The sequence below is a fragment of the Tachyglossus aculeatus genome, chromosome 26 (genome assembly GCF_015852505.1).
Source record: "Tachyglossus aculeatus isolate mTacAcu1 chromosome 26, mTacAcu1.pri, whole genome shotgun sequence".
Taxonomy (NCBI): Eukaryota; Metazoa; Chordata; class Mammalia; order Monotremata; family Tachyglossidae; genus Tachyglossus; species Tachyglossus aculeatus.
In genome coordinates, this window is record NC_052091.1 from 482,882 (window position 1) to 504,436 (window position 21,555).

At 56.0% G+C, this 21,555-nt stretch overlaps 1 protein-coding gene across 1 annotated transcript; it reads left to right on the forward strand.

Moving 5' to 3' along the window:
• The first annotated feature begins 11,846 nt into the window (after window positions 1-11,846).
• Window positions 11,847-20,967, forward strand: KIRREL2 (kirre like nephrin family adhesion molecule 2). Its single transcript, XM_038766875.1, has 15 exons — window positions 11,847-11,904; window positions 12,535-12,684; window positions 12,904-13,053; window positions 13,291-13,448; window positions 13,930-14,080; window positions 14,163-14,268; window positions 15,143-15,291; window positions 15,496-15,623; window positions 15,710-15,842; window positions 15,931-16,031; window positions 16,811-17,024; window positions 17,140-17,244; window positions 19,768-19,874; window positions 20,113-20,193; window positions 20,356-20,967. The coding sequence occupies exons 1-15, from the start codon at window positions 11,847-11,849 to the stop codon at window positions 20,674-20,676; spliced, it is 2,112 nt and encodes a 703-aa protein (XP_038622803.1). The 3' UTR covers window positions 20,677-20,967.
• The last annotated feature ends 588 nt before the right edge of the window (window positions 20,968-21,555 follow it).

Consider the following 21,555-nt stretch of genomic DNA (forward strand, 5'->3'; position numbering starts at 1 on the left):
ACTGTGTTCGCATGTCCCTAAGACTCAAAAACCTGTTATCAATCAATCCATGGTATTTATTGAGTGCTTATTGTGTGCAGAGCACTGTGTAAGCACTTGGGAGAGTACAATACTACAGAGTTGGCAGACATGCTCTCTCTTCCAAAGGAGTTTACAGTCTAGGGGGGAGATAGACGTTGATATAAATAAATAAATTACAGGTATGTACATAACTGCTGAGGGACTGAGGGCAGGATATGTATATCAAGGGCATGCATATATCATAGCAGCATGGCCTAAAAAATAGATCACAGTCCAGGGAGTCAGAAGGACCTGGGTTCTAATCCCAGCTCTGCCACTTGTCTGATGGATGACCTTGGGCTAGTCACTTCACTTCTCAGTGCCGCAATTCCCTCATTTGTAAAATGGGGATTAAGACTGTGAGCCCTATGTTGGACGTCATCCCCCGGGCCTGGAATGCCCTCCCTCTGCCCATCCGCCAAGCTAGCTCTCTTCCTCCCTTCAAGGCCCTGCTGAGAGCTCACCTCCTCCAGGAGGCCTTCCCAGACTGAGCCCCTTCTTTCCTCTCCCCCTCGTCCCCCTCTCCATCCTCCCGTCTTACCTCCTTCCCTTCCCCACAGCACCTGTATATATGTATATATGGTTGTACATATTTATTACTCTATTTATTTATTTATTTTACTTGTACATTTCTATCCTACTTATTTTATTTTGTTGGTATGTTTGGTTCTGTTCTCTGTCTCCCCCTTTTAGACTGTGAGCCCACTGTTGGGTAGGGACTGTCTCTATGTGATGCCAATTTGTACTTCCCAAGCGCTTAGTACAGTGCTCTGCACATAGTAAGCGCTCAATAAATACGATTGATTGATTGATTGATTGACAGGGACTGTGTCCAACCTGATTAATTTGCATCTACTCCAGCTCTCAGTACAGTGCCTGACAAATAGTAAGTGCTTAACAAATACCATAAAAAAGTGCTCAATGGCTTTATATCCAAGTGCCTAGGCAACACAGAAAAGATAGCGATTAGGGGAAAAACGGGCTTAATCAGAGTACCCATTGTTCTCCACCTGGAATAGAAATTCCCAATTGTGGGCTTTGAAGCATGCCATAAACTCTCCTCTTCTTATCTCCTCTCTTCTCCCCCTACATGTCTGCTCACACACTTTCATTAACAGGGGAGTGCTCAGTCATTCATTCATTCATTCAATCGTATTTCATTCAATTGTGTTTATTGAGTGCTTACTGTGTGCAGAGCACTGTACTAAGCATTTGGGAAAATGCAGTACAGCAATAAAGAGAGGCAATCCTTGCCCACAACGAGCTCATAATCTCAGTCATTGAGATTGAGGAGGAGCAGTCAGAGTGGTGGGAGAAGAACCAGGAGAGAGAGTCAGAAAAACAAAGATTTGATAGTGTTTTCAGGAGAAGGGTGCCATTTGCAGGCAGCTGGGAGGTAAAAAAACAATCTGTTCGAGGAGAATGGACAGGAAAGGGAGAAAGGGGTGCAGTGATGACTAGATGACACAGAGGGGTTTAGAGAAAGGATGCTTATCCAAAAAGAGGCTTGAGCACATTTGAAGGAAGCAGAGTGGCCTAGTGGATAGAGCTTGGGCCTGGAAGTCAGAAGGTCATAAGTTCTTATTCAGGCTCCACTACTTGTCAGCTGTGTGACATTTCACTTCCCTGGGCCTCCGTTACCTCATCTGTAAAATGGGAATTGAAACTGTGAGGCCCTCATGGGACAGGGACTGTGTCCAACCCAATTTGCTTATATCCACCCCAGGACTTAGAACAGTGTTTGGCACAGAGGAAGCACTCAACAAATACCATAATAATAATAATAATGACAGTAATTATTATTATTAAGGGGCGAGGGGGGTGAGTTCACAGGAGCAGATACAGGGGATGAGTTAGTGAGCCGGTGGATACTGGAAACGCAGAAGAAGAGAAGCAAGAGGGGTAGAGTGCTGAGGAGGTGAAGCGGGGATGGTGGGAAGTTCATGCCTGACTGTGTCTATTTTCCTGACAAGGCAGTCGGTGAGGTTGTCAAGGGTTAGGGAAGGCAGGGTAGGGGCCCCGGGGAATCAGGAGGGAGTTAAAGGATCAGAATGGTCAATGGGCAGGGGTCAAGGATGAGGGAGTCCATGAGGGCTGGATGGAGGAGTGGGCGAGTGGAAGAGAGGGCCAAACTCTAGTAAAACAGAGAGAAGTTGAGGTGGCAGAAGTGGGGCCAGTGCCAGGATCCCAGTGACTGCGTTCAGCTGCTGGGGTGCCGGAGCTGAGGGAGTGGCCTGAGGGGTGACCTGGAGCTCCGGGTAGGTGGGTGAGAGCCAGGAATGGATGGGCAGGAGCCAGGATGACAGGATCGAGTTTAGTGGCAGGGAGATGTGGTTGGCAAAGATTTGGTTATCATGGCAGGGAAGAGTGTCTGGAAGTGGAGTTATAGTCTGGGACAAGTGGCGTGGGATCAGAGGTCACTGGAGGGGTGAGGACTGAATTCGAGGGAGAGGCTGAGAGCAAGTTTGGAGGAGAACTGAATTCAGGGGAGAAACTGAGGGCAGGGAGTGATCGGAATTGAATTTGGAGGAGAGGCAGAGGTTCAGTTTGGGGTGAGTACTGAATTGGGAGAAAGGCAGAGGGCCTGGTTGGAGTGAGAACTGAATTAGTGGGAGAGGCTGAGGGTGAGGTAGGGTGAGGAGTGAGTCTGGGGGAGAGGCTTAGGGCCAGGTTGGGCGGGGGGGCTGATTCTGGGGGAAAGGCTGAAGGTAGGGGGTGATCAGGATTTAATTTGGGGAGAGAAAGAGGTTCAGGTTAGGGTGAGATGCCTGTTTCCCCAGCCCACCCATCTCATGGCATCCAATAATAGAAGTCCATATCCTGGAGTGGCTGAACTAAGCAGCTTCCAGGGAGGGTTCAGTTTGGGGGGTTTACACCTCCTGCCCTGGCCCACCACCCCCTGGGAATCCAGAGGCACCAAGCAGGTCGCTAGGGAGGGTCTGGGGGGCTGCTTCACTTTCTTCGATGCTCCGAGGGCCGACCCAAGGCCTTCCCCTTCTCCCCACCCCTTCCCCGCCTTCCTGCAGCCCCACTCGCCCCTGGCCCGATGATCAATCAGGCTCCTAGTTGACGAGCTGAAAGGATTGTGCTGGGTGGGCAGCCTCGGAAAGCCCGCGCCGTAGTCCACCCCCAACCCCTAACTCAGGCTCTGACCTCCTTCCCTAAAACCCCGCCTTCGCTCCCTGCCAGGCCTCGCCCGGCCTGGACCAGAAAACCAGACAAAAGCGAGCAGATGGTGGCATATCCAGCGACTCCTGGAGCTGGGATTAAGGGGCTGTGCTGCGGAGGCTGGGTGGTGAGGGAGATTAACAGGTACTGGTGTGGATACAAGCAAATCAGGTTAGCCTTCCCAGACCAAGATCCCCCTTTCCTTTTCCTCGACTCCTTTCTGAGCCCTGATTTGCTCCCTTTGCCCAACCCTCCCACAACTCCCAATACCCACAGCACTTATGAACATATTTAATTTGTTTATTCATTCATTTATTCAGTTGCATTTATTGAGCACTTACTGTGTGCAAAGCACTGTACTAAGCACTAGGAAAGTATTTACAGATGCCTCTCTCCCTCCCACTCCCCAACTCCCAGATTGTGAGCTCACTGTACAGTGCTTGGCACATAGTAAGCATTTAACAAATGCCACTGTTATTATTAAGGCCTCTTGAAGGAGATGTGCCTTCAATAAGGCTTTGAAGAAGGGATGGGCGGGGAGAGTAATTGTCTTTTGGATTTGAGAAGGGAGGGCGTTCCAGGCCAAAAGTAGGGCATGGGAGAAGGGTCGACATTGAGGCACAGTGAGAAGGTTAGCGTTAGAAGAGCTAAGTGTGCAGGCTGGGCTAGGTTGTAGTAGGAGAGTAGGGAAGTGAACTAGGAGGGGGCAAGGTGATGGAGTGTTTTAAAAGCCAATGATGAAGTAGATGAGTAACCACTGTAGTTTAAATCCCATTTTAGAGATGATGGAACTGAAGCACAGAAGTGAAGTGACTTGCCCAAGGTCACACAACAGACAAGTGGCAGAGCCAGGACTAGAAACCAGGTCCTTCTCACTCCAAGGCCCGTGCTATCCAGTAGATTACGCTGAATCCACCCCATCATTTAGAACAGTGCTCGAAACATGGTAAACACTTAATAAATACCACAAAAAACAACGAGATGTTACCAAGGCCTCTCTCATTCTTGATCCCAGCCATATGATAGGCCACAAGATAAATTTTAGGTCATGGCTTAAAAATAAAGGTGGGGTTCTTTTAAAACGGGTCAGGCTGGGATTTCAGGCCCGGACCCCCTAAAATCATTCTGCCTCTGCAAAGGGGATTATTGAGGAATCTGAACTCCAGGACAGATAGGGACACAATCTCATTTGATAGGCATAATTCAGTCTAGGCAACTTCCCCCCAAGGGTGATAATTCCTCCCACAGGGTGATATGGCTCTTCATTTTTTGGGACTCAATTTTGTCAGTCAACCATATTTATTGAGCACTTACTATGTGCAGAACTGTACTAAGCACTTGGGAAAGTACAATATAACAGATATCCCCTGCCCACAACAAATTTACAGTCTAGAGCGATTTATCTACTTTACCTAATTTATTGTCTCTTCTGCTGGACTGAAAGCTCCTTGAGCGTAGAGATCATGAATATCACCTCTACTTTCTCAAGTGCTTAGTACAGTATTCTGAACAGAGTCGATGCTTAATAAGTACTATTGATTAAATTTCCCATTCTTCACTGAAACTTCACCATACATTTTAATCTCACCCATAGAACCATCAACCTTACACAATAACTATGGTATTTACTAAGCACTTACTGTGTGCCAGGTACTGTATTGAATACCGAGGTTGATATAAGATAATCAGCTCAGTTACAGTCTCTGTCTCACATAAGGTCACACAGCAGGCAACTGGCAGATCTGGAATTAGAACCCAGGTCCTCTGGCTTCCAAGCCCGGTCTTTCCACCAGGCCACGCTGCTCAGTAACTCTGTTGTCAAATGCCATTTCTGAGTTACCTAGCCAGTGAAACTGTGAACGGTGAGGTGACTGAATTGCTAATCTCTTCTCTTCTCTCTCTCTTTCTTTCTGATACCCAGTTCATGTTCCCTTTTTCTCCCTGATCCTGTCCTCCCGCTCCTTACTTTCCCTGCCTCCTCTGAGGCCTAAAAAGGTGATCAAGCCCAGACCTCCAAGTCCCAGATGGCAAGCCCAAGTCTAGACCATAATAATAATAATGATGGCATTTATTAAGTGCTTACTATGTGCAAAGCACTGTTCTAAGTGCTGGGGAGGTTACAAGGTGATCAGGTTGTCCCTTGGGGGGCTCACAGTCTTAATCCCCATTTTACAGATGAAGTAACCGAGGCACAGAGAAGTTAAGTGACTTGCCCAAAGTCCCACAGCTGACAATCGGAGGAGCCGGGGTTTGAACTCATGACCTCTGACTCCAAAGCCCGTGCTCCTTCTACTGAGCCACGCTGCTTCTCTGTAAGCTTGTTGTGGGAAGGGAATGTTACTGTTTATTATTGTATTGTACTTTCCCAAATGCTTAGTACAGTACTCTGCATATAGTAAACACTCAATAAATGCGATGAATGAATAAATGATAGCCAGAGGGAAGGTTTGGGAAGAATAGGGAGTGCAAACCAGGGGGCAGTGACTGAGGGGAGTGGAGAACTGGTAGGTAAAATGAACGGAGCTGGCAGAAAGCCTTGAGGCTGATGGGCAGGAGTCTGTGCTGGATGTTGGGGGGAGAGGGGAAAAAGGGCGACCATTGCAAGGCCTGAGGAGAAGCAGTGGGGCTTAGTGGAAAGAGCCCAGGCCTGGGAGTCTGAGGCCCTGGTTCTAATCCCTGGTCCACCACTATGTCTGCTGTGTGACTTTGGGCAAGTCACTTAACTTCTCTGGGCCTCAGTTACCTCATCTGTAAAATGGGGATTAAAAATGTGAGCCCCCCGTGGGACAACCTTATCACCTTGTAACCTCCCCAGCGCTTAGAACAGTGCTTTGCACATAGTAAGCGCTCAATAAATGCCATTATTATTGTTATTATTATTATTAACTTCTCTGAGCCTCAGTTCCCTCATCTGCAAAATGGGGATTCAATTCCTGTTCTCCCTCCTACTTAGACTGTGAGCTCCATGTGGGACCTGATTATCTTGAATCTGCCCTAATGCTTAGTACAGTGCTTGGCACACAGGAAGTGCTTAACAAATATTACTATTATTATTATTGTTATAGGAGACGTGTGCTGAGCAGCTTTTCAGGAAGATGAGCCAGTCGGCAACGTGGAGTATGGCCTGAACTGGGGAGAGGGTGGAGACAGGGAGGTGGGTATGGAGGCAGGAAGGAGGGTGAGGAAGCCGATACAATAGTTCAATTTGTGCTCTGCAAAATTTAGGAAAAAGCGTGCGTTTTTGGCAGTAAGTTGGAGGAGAAATCACAACGAGGGTGAGGAGACAAGGGGGTACTAAAGTTGGGAGCTTGAGAGGGTGACGGGGGTGTCAAAGGACAAGGGGAAGTGGGAGGAAGAGAGGGGCTGAGGAGGGAAGTTGAGTCAGATTTGGAGCTGCTGAGTTTGCAGGGCTGGCGGGAGGGCGCCCTCTGGTGGACAAGTCCTGGAGGCCAAGGCAAGATGGGTTGAGGGATCGGGGAGCAAGAAAGAGAGGTCAGGGCTGGCGAGGTGGATCTGCGTAATAATAATAACAATAATAATGGCATTTATTAAGCGCTTACTATTTGCAAAGCACTGTTTTAAGCTCTGGGGAGGTTGCAAAGTGATCAGGTTGCCCCACAGGGGGCTCACAGTCTTAATCCCCATTTTACAGATGAGGTAACTGAGGCACAGAGAAGTTAAGTGACTTGCCCAAAGTCACACAGCGGACAATTGGCGGAGCCGGGATTTGAACCCATGACCTCTGACTCCAAAGCCCGTGCTCTTTCCACTGAGCCAAGCTGCTTCTCTAAGCCATGCTGCTACTCTCTGTGTAGAGTTCAAAGGCAATCAATCAATCAATCAATCAATCAATTGTATTTATTGAGCGCTTACTGTGTGCAGAGCACTGTACTAAGCGCTTGGGAAGTACAAGTTGGCAACATATAGAGACAGTCCCTACCCAACAGTGGGCTCACACTCTAAAAGGGGGAGACAGAGAACAAAACCAAACACACTAACAAAATAAAATAAATAGAATAGATATGTACAAGTAAAATAAATAAATAAATACATGGAGTAATAAATGTGTACAAACATATATACATATATACAGGTGCTGTGGGGAAGGGAAGGAGGTAAGATGGGGGGGGATGGAGAGGGGGACGAGGGGGAGAGGAAGGAAGGGGCTCAGTCTGGGAAGGCCTCCTGGAGGAGGTGAGCTCTCAGTAGGGCCTTGAAGGGAGGAAGAGAACTAGCTTGACGGATGGGCAGAGGGACGGCATTCCAGGCCCGGGGGATGACGTTGGCCGGGGGTCGATGGCGGGACAGGCGAGAACGAGGTACGGTGAGAAGATTAGTGGCAGAGGAGTGGAGGGTGCGGGGTGGGCTGTAGAAGGAGAGAAGGGAGGTGAGGTAGGAGGGGGCGAGGTGATGGAGAGCCTTGAAGCCCAGTGTGAGGAGTTTCTGCCTGATGTGCAGATTAATTGGTAGCCACTGGAGATTTTTGAGGAGGGGAGTAACATGCCCAGAGCGTTTCTGGACAAAGACAATCCGGACAGCAGCATGAAGTATGAAGGCAAGTTGGGGGCCGAAGCGGGGGGAGGGACAGGTGCCCGGCACTGGAGCCTGTCTGGGGGAATATGGAGACTACAAAGTCCTGGTTGGGGCGAGCCCACCGTCTCGTCTCTGGAAGGGAAAGGAGAGCAGAATGAGATAACTGACCATCTGGCTGCTGGAGCCTGGCCCAGATGGAGTGGAAGAGGTCCAGCTGGACACTCGTGGCTGATTTTCTCTTGCTAGCCACAAGCCCCAGCCCCAGCCCCCAGCCTCTGGACCCAATCAATTGCATTTATTTAGCACTAACTGTGTGCAGAGCACTGTTCTAACAGCTTGGGAGTCTGTAGTTCAAAGCCCCAAGCCCCAGCCCCAGGCTCCAGTCCCCAAAGTCCAGCCCTAGCTTCCATCCCAGCTCCTAGCCCTCAGCCTCCAGTGTCCAGCCCCAGCCCACAACCCCAGCCCCCACCTTTCAGCCCCAGCATCCATTCCACAGCCCCATACCTCAACCTCCAGTCCCCACAGTCCAGCCCCAGCCGAGCTTTTAGCTTCCAGCCTCCAGCCCAGTTCCTAGCCCCCAGCCTCCAGCCCTCAGAATCCATCCTTAGTTCCTAGCCCCCAGCTTTCAACCCTCAGAGTCCAGTCCTGGCTTTCAACCCAGCTTCCAGCCCACAACCTCCAGCCCCAAGCCTCTATTTCCAGAGTTCAAGTCCAGCCCCCAGCCTTCAGCTGCAGCCCATGGCCCCTAAATCCAGTTTCAAGTCCGCAACCTCATGCACCCAGCCCCACCCCGCACCGCCCAGCTTCCAGCCCCCAACTCCTAGCCTCAACCTCAGCCTCCAGTCCCCAGCCCTCAGCCTCAGCCTCCAGCCCCCAGCCTCCAGCCTCAAGCCCCCAACTCCCAGCCTCAACCTCAGCCTCCGGCCCCCAACCCAAGCCTCAACCCTAACCCCCAGAGCCCAGCTCCAGCCCCAGGCCCCAGAACTCAGCCCCCAGTGCCCAACGTCAGTAGTCCCAGCACAGGACCAGTCCTGAGTGGCCAAACAGCTGGACAAGCCCCTCGCAGCCCGAGGAGCTCGGGCTCCCCGTCCTCTTCCCTCCCCTCCTCTCCTCTTGAGGATGAGGATGGCATTTCTTAAGCACTTACTGTGTGCCGAGCACTGTTCTAAGTGCTGGGGTAGATACCAGGTAATCAGGTTGTCCCACGTAGGGCTCACAGTCTTAATCCCCATTTTACAGATGAGGTAACTGAGGCACAGAGAAGTCAAGTGACTTGCCAAAAGTCACACAAGTGATCAGTGGTGGAGCTGGGATTAAAGCCCATGTTCTCTGACTCCCAAGCCTGTGCTCTTTCCACCAAGCCACGCTGCTCCTCTTCCCTCCCCTCCCCTCCCCTCTCCTTTCCTTTCTGCTCCCAGGTGACGGCACCGGGCACAGTCCTCAAATCCCGTGGCTCCTGTTTCCGCTCTGAGAGCAGCTCGGCCCGGAGGGGGGGGAGACTGGAAAATGAGAAGCCCAGGAGTCGAGCAGAGTCAGCCCTCTCCAGGCCCCAACCCTGGGCCCCTGCCCCCGGCTCCAGCCCTCGGGCCTAGTCCTCAGTCTCAGCCCCACTGACCACTGTTCCAGCCTCCCTGCCCCAGCCCCTGGCCGGGCCCCGTGGCTACCAGTCAACCTACGCGTTAGGCAAAAACTCCACACTCTCGGCTTCAAGGCTCTCCTTCACCTCGCCCTCTTCTACCTCACCTCCCTTCTTTCCTTCTACAGCCTAGCCCACACCCTCCGCTCCTCTGCCACTAACTTAGCCCGCACCCTCCGCTCCTCTGCCGCTAACCTCCTCACTGTGCCTCGTTCTCACCTATCCCACCGTCGACCCTTGGCCCACTGGCCTGGAATGCCCTCCCTCCGCACATCCGCCAAGCTAGCTCTCTTCCTCCCTTCAAAGCCCTACTGAGAGCTCACCTCCTCCAGGAGGCCTTCCCAGACTGAGCCCCTTCCTTCCTCTCCCCCTCCCCCTCCCCCCCCGCCCTACCTCCTTCCCCTCCCCACAGCACCTGTTTATATGTACAGATTTATTACTCTATTTATTTTCCTTGTACATATTTACTATTCTATTTATTTTATTTTGTGAATATGTTTTGTTTTGTTGTCTGTCTCCCCCTTCTAGACTGTGAGCCCGTTGTTGGGTAGGGACCGTCTCTATATGTTGCCAACTTGTACTTCCCAAGCGCTTAGTACAGTGGTCTGCATACAGTAAGCGTTCAATAAATGCGATTGAATGAATGAATGAATGAACGACCCCCAACGCTAGCCCTGCAGGACCAGCTTCCCGCAGGTCTGGCCCCGGCCCCCGGCCCCCGGCCCCCGCCTCCGGGCCCCGGGCCCCGCCCCCGTCTCCGGGGAGACGCCCCGGGCCGGGGTCGGCTGGGAACGAAGCAGCTTGTGCTGACAGCTCAAAGCGGCCCAGCCTGGCTGGTTCCCACGCAGGATCCTGCGGGGACGCCGCCGGGGCAGCTGGGCCCGGCAGGTGGGAACGGGGCAGGGTGGGGGCGGTCTCCCGGGCCCGCCGCTTATCCCCCCGCCTCCTACCCCCGCACTCCGGCCAGGGGGCCGGAATCCGGCAGCCTGGGAGAGGCTTCACATCGTGGACCCGATGCCGGGCGGGGGGGTTCGGAAAATCCGGGGTTAAACGTCCAGGCCCAGCGGACTGACATCCCAGCCACGCCATTCCTCCCCGGGACTCTCCTAACCCTGCCCTGAGAACCGCCTCCCCCATGCCTCTCCACCTCTCCCCGTCCTCCTTTCTTCCTCTTCTTCCCCTCCAGCAAACTGTAACCACAAACAACCCCATCCGTCGGGGTCCAGAGCCGAAGGGCGAACAGGCGCCCCGTTGCCCTCGGGAAAGTCGACCCTTCAGCGGGCATCCCCTATACCGCTGCTAGGTGCTAGGAAAGCGTCCCTCTCCCCTCGTCAGTGAACCCCTGGCCTCTAGACTGTAAGCTCGTTGTGGCCAGGGAACATGTCTGTTTATTGTGATGATAATAATAATAATAATAATAATTCTGGTACTTGTTAAGTGCTTACTATGTGCCAAGCACGGTTCTAAGCCCTGGGGTAGATACAAGGTAATCAGGTTGGAAACAGTCCCTCGCCTACATAAGGCTCACACTCTTATATTGATATTGACTTGATACTGTACTCTCCCAATCGCTAGGTACAGGGCTCCGCACACTGTAAGCGCTCAGTAAATACGATAGAACGAATGAAATCTTGGGTGACAGGGAGCGGGGGGGGGGGAAGTGGCAGGGGCCTAGCTTGGCGAGGGCGCGGGAGTGAAGAGGGGTCCAGGACCTGCGGAAAATCGGCGACCCTGCCCAGGGGTCGAGGGGCGGGGGGGGGGGGGGCAGGAGTCCGCCCCGACCTGTTGACCCCCGGCTGACACCGCCCCGATCGGAGCCAAGAATAGTGCCAGGGTCCCTGGAGTTCACCGAGCAAACACGGTGACGCAACAGCCCCCTGCGGCCGCCTCCATCTCCTTTTCCACTCGGAGCCCTCGGGGGCATCTCTCGCTTCCTGCCCCGCGGGGCGGCTGAGCACGTTTGTTCCATTGATTCGGTGCCCGGTTCGCTCCCCGCTATGGCCCCCCGCGGTCCTCGCGGCCGGGGCGGGGCCCCCTCTCCTCCTCCCTGGACCCGGCGTCCCGCCCCCTCACCCTAAAGCCGTGCGGCCCACCAGGCACCCTCAGCGCTTTTCTCAATAGGGCCGGGCGCGGGGCGGGGAGCACGGGGGGGTCGGGGCGTGTCCTCGTAAGTGACTTGGCCGGGCCCTGGGGACAGAGCAGAGGAAGCCGGGCAGCCGGGCGGAGGGACGCCAGTCGGAGCCGGGAGAGCAGGGAGGGGAGAGCCCAGCCCAGGGTTCTCTTTTGGGGCTTGCCAAGTAGCCGCGGGGAGGGGGGCAGCGGTCAGAGTCCAGGGCAGCCGGAGGGGTCACAGGGGTCGAGAGCCTCGGCGTGAGGAGGAAGGGAGGCCTCCTCGGGAAGAATCGTTATCGGCAAAGAAGTTTGGGTTGGGGGGATCCCGGACCCCACCATGCTGCAGATTCTCCTACTCTTCGGCTGCGGTGCGGTGGGCGCAGGTATGGGGGGGGGTGGGTGAGGGAAGGGGGAGCCTGTGGTGGAAGAGGAGGGTTAGGGGACGGGAGAGAGGGCGGGGGGGGGGGGGGCGGCGGGTTCCAGTCATAAAGTCGGTCCCCGCTTCTTCCATCAGCCTGTTTCCCGCATGCCAGGACCGCTTCACTCTACCTGAAGGGTTTAGACCAGGCGCTGCCTCCCCTCGCCCCTAGCCCCCCACCCGAAACCCAGACGCCCACCCTCCCCTAGCCCTTCCCCAGAGCACCTCCCCCGCTCCTAACCCTCTCCAGAGCTCCCCAGGAACCCAGACACCCCCCACCTTAGCATCCTCTCCACAACCTAGGTGTGCCCTCCCCAGAAACACCCTCCCCCTCAGCTCCCTGCCCTCTACCCAGAACTCTAACGCCTCGCCCCTATAGCAGGCATCCAGCCTTCCTGTATGGGAAGGGAAAGGGCCCCCTAGGGCGGAGAGTCCATCAGTGTCGTCTCCCTCTGCTGCGGCTCCCACCGGGCGAGGCGGGGAAAGGGAGGACGGAGAGAGTGGGGAGCCTAGAGGGGGGAGGGGGTCCAGGATATTCTCTCGGGGGCTGCGCTACGGTTCTGACCATCCATCCCCTCCATCTTCCCCTCCCCCGCCACCGCCTCAGTCGGGGCACCGCACTTCATTCAACAACCGCAGGACCAGACGGTGGTCCTTGGGGAGGCGGTGGCGCTGCGCTGTGCTCTGGACGGCTACAGGGGCTTGGTACAGTGGACAAAGGATGGACTGGCGCTGGGTGGCGAGAGGGACCTGCCAGGTAAAGGGGCAGTGATTGGGGACGGGGAAGCTGGCGGGGGGCAGCAGGCAGGCATCCCTTAGTACAGTGTTCTGCACACAATAAGCGCTCAATAAATATAACTGATTGAGTTGGATTGAAGAGGGAGACTGAAGAAGGGGAACCTGCCAGGGGAGGAGTTTCGATTCTTGGGCAGGTGTTTGTCTGAGACCCGCTCTCCCTCTTCCCTCCCCTCCGAAGGCTGGTCCCGCTACTGGATCGCGGGGAACGGAGCGGGTGGGCGGCACGACCTACACATCGCGGGGGTCGAGTTGGGAGACGAGGCGGAGTACGAGTGTCAAGCTACACAGGCCGCCTTGCGCTCCCGCCCCGCCCGGCTGCGCGTGCTCAGTAAGTGACCCCCCCACCCCCCGTTCCTACGTTCCGCTCCCCCCGCACCCCTTCAACACCTCTCCCTAACCTTTTCGGTCCCATTTCCCCGGGAGCCCTCCATCCCCCGCAGCCCCGTCCCCCTCCCCGGCCCCTCTCCCCACTTTCCCCCTTCCCCACCTTTGCCATCCCTTCCCCGGTAGCCTCGGCCCGGCCCTGAGGGAGCTGACGGACTCCCTGCTTCCCTTCGCCCTTCAGTTCCCCCCGAAGCCCCCGAGGTGGTTGGGGGCCCGGCCCTGGCCCTGGTCGCTGGAGTCCGGACGAACCTGACCTGCCTCAGTCACGGCGCCAAACCGGCTCCGGAGCTGTTGTGGTTCCGGGGCGGAGTACGGATGGAGGGCGCTTCCTACAGCAAGGTGAGCGGTCACTCCGTCCCTCCTCCTCCCTCCCAGGCCCGGCCCCCAGCGGTGGGCTCCCTCGCAGCGAGAGGTCGAGGAGGTCTGACCTGAATCCCTCCAACTGCACCTTCCGCGGTGCCTCCCTTTGACCTCCAGAAACTCTCTCGGACCCCGCCTTCCCTGGGATTTTTCTATCCCCTCGCTGGGACCCGCAATGAGAGTTGTCTCGGAGGGGATGGGGAGGGGCCCGGCCACACTATCCCCTCGTTTCCTAGACTAGACTGTGAGCCCCTTCTAGACTGTGAGCCCACTGTTGGGTAGGGACTTCTCTATATGTTGCCAACTTGTACTTCCCAAGCGCTTAGTACAGTGCTCTGTACATAGTAAGTGCTCAATAAATACGATTGATTGATTGATTCCTACGAGCCCGGCCGGCCGGGGGCTGCGGGTAAGGGGCAGAGGGCCGGGCCTGAACCCTGGCTCGCCGCTGTGCCCGCAGATGGTGTTGGCCGACGGGGTGCGGGAGGCGGCCCAGAGCTCCCTGACATACACGCCCTCGGCCCAGGACGACGGAGCGACGATCAGCTGCCGGGCCCAGAGTCCCGCCCTGCCCCAGGGCCGGAGCACCAACGTGTCCGTCAGCCTGCAGTGTGAGCGGCGGCGGCGGGGCGGGAGGAGAGCGGGAGGGGCGCGCTGCGGGAGGGGGCCCTGACCTTGCGCCCGGCCCCGCAGATCCCCCCGTAGTGACTCTGTCGGTGCAGCCCCAGACGGCGCCAGCCGGCGACAGGGTCAGCTTCCTGTGCGGGGCCTCGGCCAACCCACCGGTCACCGGCTACAGGTGAGATTCAGCCCCCGCCCCGGTCCTCGTCCTCGCCCCGGTCCTCGCCCTCGCCCCCGCCGCCGGGCTCAGCTGAGCAGACGCTGCCCCCTGGCGGCTAGTGAGGGAAAGAACCGGGTTTTCTTCTCGGTCCCCCCTGGCCGCCTCCGCCGGACCCTGCCAATCAATCAATCAATCAATCAATCGTATTTATTGAGCGCTTACTGTGTGCAGAGCACTGGACTAAGCGCTTGGGAAGTACAAGTTGGCAACATATAGAGACAGTCCCTACCCAACAGTGGGCTCACAGTCTAAAAGGGGGAGACGGAGAACAAAACCAAACATACTAACAAAATAAAATGGAATAGATATGTACAAGTAAGATAAATAGAGTAATAAATATGTACAAACATATATACATATATACAGGTGCTGTGGGGAAGGGAAGGAGGTAAGATGGGGGGATGGAGAGGGGGACGAGGGGGAGAGGAAGCAAGGGGCTCAGTCTGGGAAGTCCTCCTGGAGGAGGTGAGCTCTCAGTAGGGCCTTGAAGGGAGGAAGAGAGCTAGCTTGGCGGATGGGCAGAGGGAGGGCATTCCAGGCCCGGGTGATGATGTGGGCCGGGGGTCGATGGCGGGACAGGTGAGAACGAGGCACGGTGAGGAGACACCACGAGCGGCACCGGGGTGTGGGTCTTCCACCTGACCTCCCCCTGGCCGCCCTCGTCAGCCCCTGCTGCCTTCTGGCCACTCCCACCTAAACTTTAGGCATCTGCCGGACCCTGCCCCCCCCCGCCGAACCCTTCCGCCCCACCCCACCCCCCGTCGCCCCCGTCGGGCCCCTCTGACCCTCCTTCATCCCTCGGACCCGCCGTTGACCCCACCCTGGCCGGCAGGTGGGCGAAGGGTGGGGAGCTGCTCCCCGCGGCTCGGGGTCCCCTTCTGGAGGTTGTGGCTGACCCCTCCTTCCTGACGGAGCCTGTGTCCTGCGAAGTCACCAACCCCGTGGGCAGCGCTAACCTCAGCACAGTGCTGGATGTGCAGTGTGAGTGGAGGGGGGCGGGGCGGGGGAAGGTGGCCGGGGCCCTGCGGGGGCGTGGGTGGCGGGGTTGAGCTCCCGTGCCCGGGCAGTGCTTGGTGGGGGGCGGGGGGGACGCCTGTGTGTGATGTAAGGGGGCAGCTAAGGAGAGGGCCGGGTGGGGACTGGGGTGCGGTAAGTCCGGGTTCTGACCCCACTGCGCCCCCCCAGTCGGGCCGCTCCTCCTGACGCCCCCGGACTCAGTAGCCGTGGACGCAGGGACTGATGCCACCTTCGCTTGCCACTGGAGGGGAAACCCGGCCCCCAGGGTGTCCTGGATGCGCCGAGGGGAAGCTCAGGTTAGGAGGAGAGGCGCCAAGGGGGCGGGCAGGGGCGTGGCCAGACGGAGATCGGGGAGCCCGGTCTGACGCCCCTCACCTTGCAGGTTTTGGGCACGGGACCGATTCTGCGGCTGCTGGAGGTGACCGCAAAAGATGCTGGGAGCTACGTGTGCCAGGCGGAGACAGGGCCTGGAGGGAGTGGCGTGGCCCAGCGGGAAGCCCAACTGACTGTGCATGGTGAGGGGCAGGGCCCGGGAGGGGGGGGGGGGCTGAGAGGCCTCTGGGCCATGGGACTTCCTCCCTGACTGTCCTCATCCTGGATCAGGTCCCCCTGCGGTCATCACCCTCTTCTCACCCCCGGTCACCCTGGGGGCCCCGGCCCGGCTTGAGTGTCTAGTGCACGGCTCCCCAACGCCTGACACAGTGGTAAGGAGACCAACGACCTCTGCCCTCCCCATCACCCTCATTTCCCTGTTTCATTCATTCATTCATTCAATCATATTTATTGAGGGCTTACTATGGGCAAAGCACTGTACTAAGTGCCTGGAAAGTACAATTCAGTAACAGAGACAATCCCTACCCCACAATGAGCTCATAGTTTCCCCTCTAAACTCTCATCTTCTCCCACCCCATCTCTCTCCTTTCCAACTATTAGGTCATTCCTTACTTCCAATCATCTTCCTAATAATAATAATAATGATGATAATTGTGGTATTTATTAAGCACTTACTATGTGCCAGACACTATACTAAGCACTGGGATAGATACAAGATAATTGGGTTGGACAAAGTCCCTGTCACACATGGGGCTCACAATCTTAATCCCCATTTGACAGGTGAGGGAACTGAGGCCCAGAGGAGTGAAGTGACTTGCTCAAGGTTACAGTCATTCATTCATTCATTCAATTGTATTTATTCATTCATTCACTCAATCGTATTTATTGAGTGCTTACTGCGTGCAGAGCACTGTACTAACCACTTGGGAAATACAAATCTGCAACATATAGACAGTCCCTACCCAACAACGGGTTCACAGTCTAGAAGGAGAACCAGTGGCAGAACCAGGATTAGAACCCAGGTCCTTCTGACTCCCAGGCCCTGGGCTCTCTTCACTAGGCTAGACTGTTTCTCCCTTTTTGACCCCTGACCCCAGGTCTGGGATCTCTTCCTGACCACTGGCTCTGCCTGCCTCTGTCTTTCCTCCAGGTCTGGTCCTGGGGAGAGGGGGAACTGGGCTCTGGGGCGCGAGGCCGCTACCTGGTGGAGACTGGACCAGCTCCCGAGGGGGAGGGGCAGCAGGCCCTGCTGTTGGTGCTGCGGATTTCTGCCACGCACGAAACAGACTTCGCTCACGACTTCAACTGCACCGCTCGCAACCGCCTTGGGGAGGCTGTGGCCCAGACCACTCTGCGCCGACAGGGTGAGGTGGGGAGGGTCGCATGGGGAGCCCCGGTGGGGGATAACCATCCTCTGAGCTCCAAGGGCCCCGTGGGCGGCCAGCTTCTTCCTCCTGACCCGGCCCCTCTCCCTCACAGAGGCCCTGCCTGTGCTGCTGACCGCGGCCGGAGCTGCCGCGGGCCTCACAATCCTGCTCCTGGCCACGGTGGGCGGGACCCTCTGCTGCTGGACCCCGGGACAAGGTGCACTCCAGGGACCCACTCCTCTCACTTCCTGGGGCCCCACTTGCTTCCCTGGGCCCTGTCCCTCCCCACCCTAGCCCCACTCACTTCCCTGGACCCAACTCCCTCCCTACCCCTTTTGCTTACCTGGGACCTTCTTTACCCCACTTGCTTCCCTGGGACCCACCCAGCCTCACCCTCTCGTTTCCCTGGGCCCTGCCCTCACCCTTCTTCCCTCATTGGTTTGACCCTTCTTCCATCCTCTATGTGGCCTGGACACTTCATTCCATCCACCAGTCGCATTTACTGAATGCCCACTGTGTGCAGAGCATTATACTGAAGGCTTGAGAGGGAGAAGGCACAATCCCTGCTCCCAAGGAACTTACAGACCAGTGCAGGAGACAGACCCTGAAATTATTTACAAGATAGGAGAAACCCAAAGGGGATATCGTGAGTTAGAATTTAAAAAGAAACTGACATAAACTGATGAGTAGAGAAGGCCCAAGGGTGATTATGAGGGCATAAGTGCATTCGACACAAAAATGCTGCAAGGTGGAAGGCAAGAGGGTGTAACCTGGGGTGACAAAAAATGGATCAGGGAAGGTGTTCTGGAGAAGGTGGGGCTTCAGAAGTGTTTTGAAGATGGGGACAGCGGTGGTCTGATGGATGTGAAATGGAAGGGAGTTCCCATAGGGTCCAGGATGGGAGCAAGAGGCCCGTGGCAGGTAAGTCAAGAATGAGAAAAAGAGAGTAAGTTAATTTGAGAGGAGCAAAGCGTGCGCTAGCTGGGGTAGGATGGGAGAGTAGTGAGGACAAGTAGGAGGGGGAGAGCTGAGTGAGTTCAAGCCAACAGTTAGAAGTTTCTGGTTGATGCAGACAGGAATGGGCAACCATTGGAGGATTTTAAGGAGAGGGAGACGTGCGGAATGATGATTTAGAAAATGATCCTGGCAGCAGAGGGAACTATAGACTGGAAAGGGGAGAGACCGGAGGCACGGAGGTCAAGGAGGAGCATGATGTGATAGCCAAGCTGGATCAGGACAAGGGCCTGGACTAGTGTGGTGGCTGTTTGGATTTTTTTTATGGTATTTGTTAAGCACTAACCATGCTCCAGACGGTGTACTAAGTGCTGGGGTATATACAAGCTAATCAGGTTGGACACAGTCCATGTCCCACGTGGGGCTCACCATCTTAATCAGTGAATCAATCATATTTATTGGGCACTTACTATGTGCAGAGCACCATACTAAGCACTTGGCAGAGCACAGTACAACAGAATTAGCAGAAACATTCCCTGTCCACAATGAACTTACAGTCTAGAGGGGGAGACAGACATTAATATGCATAAATCAGTAATTTGTTATATATAATTTAAAAATATATACATAAGTTCTCTGGGGTTGGGGGTGGGGTGATATCAAATGTCCAAAGGTCACAGATCGAAGTGCATAGACTACGCAGAAGGGAGAGTGAGCCGGGGAAAATCAAGGAAGGCCTCTTGGAGGAGATGGGACCCTAGTGATGATTTGAATGTTGGGAGAGTGATGGTCTGGCATATATTCAGGGGGAGGGAGTTCCAGGCTAGGAGGAGGATGTGGGAAAGGGATCGGTGGCGAGACAGACGAGATCGGGGCATAGTGAGTAAAGTGGCGCTAGAGGAGCGGAGTGTGCGGACTGGGCTGGAGTAGATTAGTGAGGTAAGGTAGGATGGGGCAAGCTGACTGAGTGCTTTAAAGCCAGTGGTGAGGAATTTCTGTTTGATGTGGACGTGAATGGGCAGCTATTGGAAGTTCTTGAGAAGTGAAGAGACATGAACTGAACATTGTTATTAATAAATAATTCGTGCAACAGAGTGAAGTATGGTTTGGAGTGGAGAGAGATTGGAGGCTTGGAAGGTGAGGAGGCAGATGCAGTAGTCAAGGCAGGACAGGATAAGTGCTTGGATCAGCATAGTGGCAGTTTGGATGGAAAGAAAAGCGAGAATTTTTGCAATGTCTTAATCCCCATTTTACAAATGAGGTAACTGAGACACACAGAAGTGATGTGATTTGCCCAAGGTCACACAGCAAAGTGGCAGAGCTTAGACTAGAACCTAAGTCCTTCTGACCCCCAGGCCTGGGCTCTATCTACTAGGCCGTGCTGCTTCGCCTGTGAAGAAGGAGTGGATCGGGGAAATGTTGTGGAGGAAAATCTGACAGGATTTAGCAACAGGCCGAAGGTGAGAGTTGAGAGGGAGCGAAAGGTTGCACACTTCAGGGACAGAGAAAGGGGCTGGTGTCTCCTTCCCCCTCGCCTATGATCCCAAGCCCTTTTACAATGTCAACCTTTTCCTTCCCCTAGCCCTGTCCCCCCCCCCACCCCTTCCTCCAATCCCCTGCTTATTGCTCCATCCTCCCTTTGCCAACTCCCCCCATTCCATCACGTCATTCCTCTTGCTCCAGTGGGTCCTCTCTGTGGACCCCGACCCCTCATTGGCTTCTCTTGTCGGTTATCCCACCCCCTGCCCCTTTTCATTGGGCTGACTCCGTCCCCTCTGCCGCCCAGGTTCCCGCAGCCGCCTCAACAAACCAGACGTCCTAGTGCAGATCCAGACCAGCGACAGTGGCTCCAGCGCCCCAGGCCCTGACGAGGAGGAGACCAAAGAGGCCCTGGTATGGCCCAGGCTCCCAGCCCTGCCTAAACTCCCTTCAGGGAGGGAGTGGACCACAACTCCCATAAGCCCCGAGGGGCTCTGTGTCTGTCCTTGAGCTTCTCAGGGGCTCTTGGGAGGTGTAGTCCCTGTCCTTGGGCGGCCCGGGGGGCACCTGTTGGGGGAGAGGAGAGGTCCCCAGAGCAGAGGTCGGTCAGAGGCCCCCAATGTCTCTGCATTGGCTCTGTCCCCACCTACAGGGCCCCAGCAATGAGTCCCCTGGGACATCCCACACAGAGAGGAGTGAGATCCTGGAGGAGGAGCTGGGGGCAGAGCTCAAAGTGAGTAGGGAGAGGGATGGGAAACACGGGGGTCGGGATGAGTTCAGAACTCCACCTCCCCTTCTGGGCTCCCACTCACTTATTCACTTACCTCTCCCACGTCTATAACCACCTCACTTTCCCAACCATGTCTCTCTCTCTCTCTCTCTCCCTGTGCCACAGGACCCCACCAATGGCTACTACAAGGTTCGCAGTGTTAGCAAGGACCTCCCGGGGCCATTCCCTGTGGGACCCCGGGCCCTGTACCCTCCCCCGCCACCATCCCCACTCTTTGCCCCCGGGTCCCAGCTCCACCACTCCACCCCCCGCTTTTCCCCTCCCCCAGCCCTCATCCCACCCGATGGTCTCTACCTCCCAGTGCCCTACAGCCATGCCTTCACCACCTGTGCCCACCAGCCCCCTGCCCCCCGCTTTTCCTATGCCACTCTCCCCCGCCTGGATGGGGGCTGGGGGGGTCACCAGCGGCTGCAGACCCACGTGTGAGTTGCTCCAGGTTCCCCTCCCCCGGCCAAATGGGAGGTGGGTCAGCCAATGAAAGGCCAAGTGGCATCAAGATGGCTGACAATGCCAGCCCCGGGCTCCCACCCCTTCCTTCCTATGCCACCCTTCCTCCCTCTTGGCAGGCATGAGAGTGGGCTGGGCCACTAGCTGGCGAGGCCAGTTTGCAGAAGTGCTGGGTATGGGGCAGGCCTAGGCACAGCACCTGGTGACAGCCCATCGGTCTGCAGACAGGTGTGGGATGCCAAGGAGGGGGGTCATCCCGCCTTGGGGATGGCAACGGACAGCTGGCTTAGCCAGTGAGTGGCTTGGCCGAGCCACAGTGGCCAACCACAGATCAGTTGCCTCATGTCAATGGGATCCAAGATGGTGGATGGGCTGGACTGCTCTCCCTTCCAGGCTAGCAGGCAGATGTCACCCGTGGTAGAAGGGAGCGGAGCAGTGTTGAGATGAGGGTGGTCTCCATGACCTCCCCCACCACCATTCATTGGCCATCAGCCCCAATAGACGGTCACCAGAGGGCCCCAAGTGCCTCCTCTCCGGTTTATCAACTGGCACTTGGCCCAGAAAGAGATCCTTCGCGGTTGTGGACCAGGTCCTCCCACCGAGCCAGGAGGAGAGAGGCAGGGGGATCCCGGCGGGGGGCGGGGGGGAGTCCCTGCCTTATCTCCCCCTCTCTGTGGCCCCGAGACCACTGAACTGCTTCCCAGGGACCCTGGGAAAACAATGGACAAGGAACTCAGCCAGTGGGAGGAGGAGGGGTCACTGCCTTGGGCCATCGAGCGCCAGCTCCTCCCCACTCTACCACGCTCTCGCTCTCGGGGCTTAAACAATCGGGCAGGGAACGAGTGGGGGCGGGGAGAG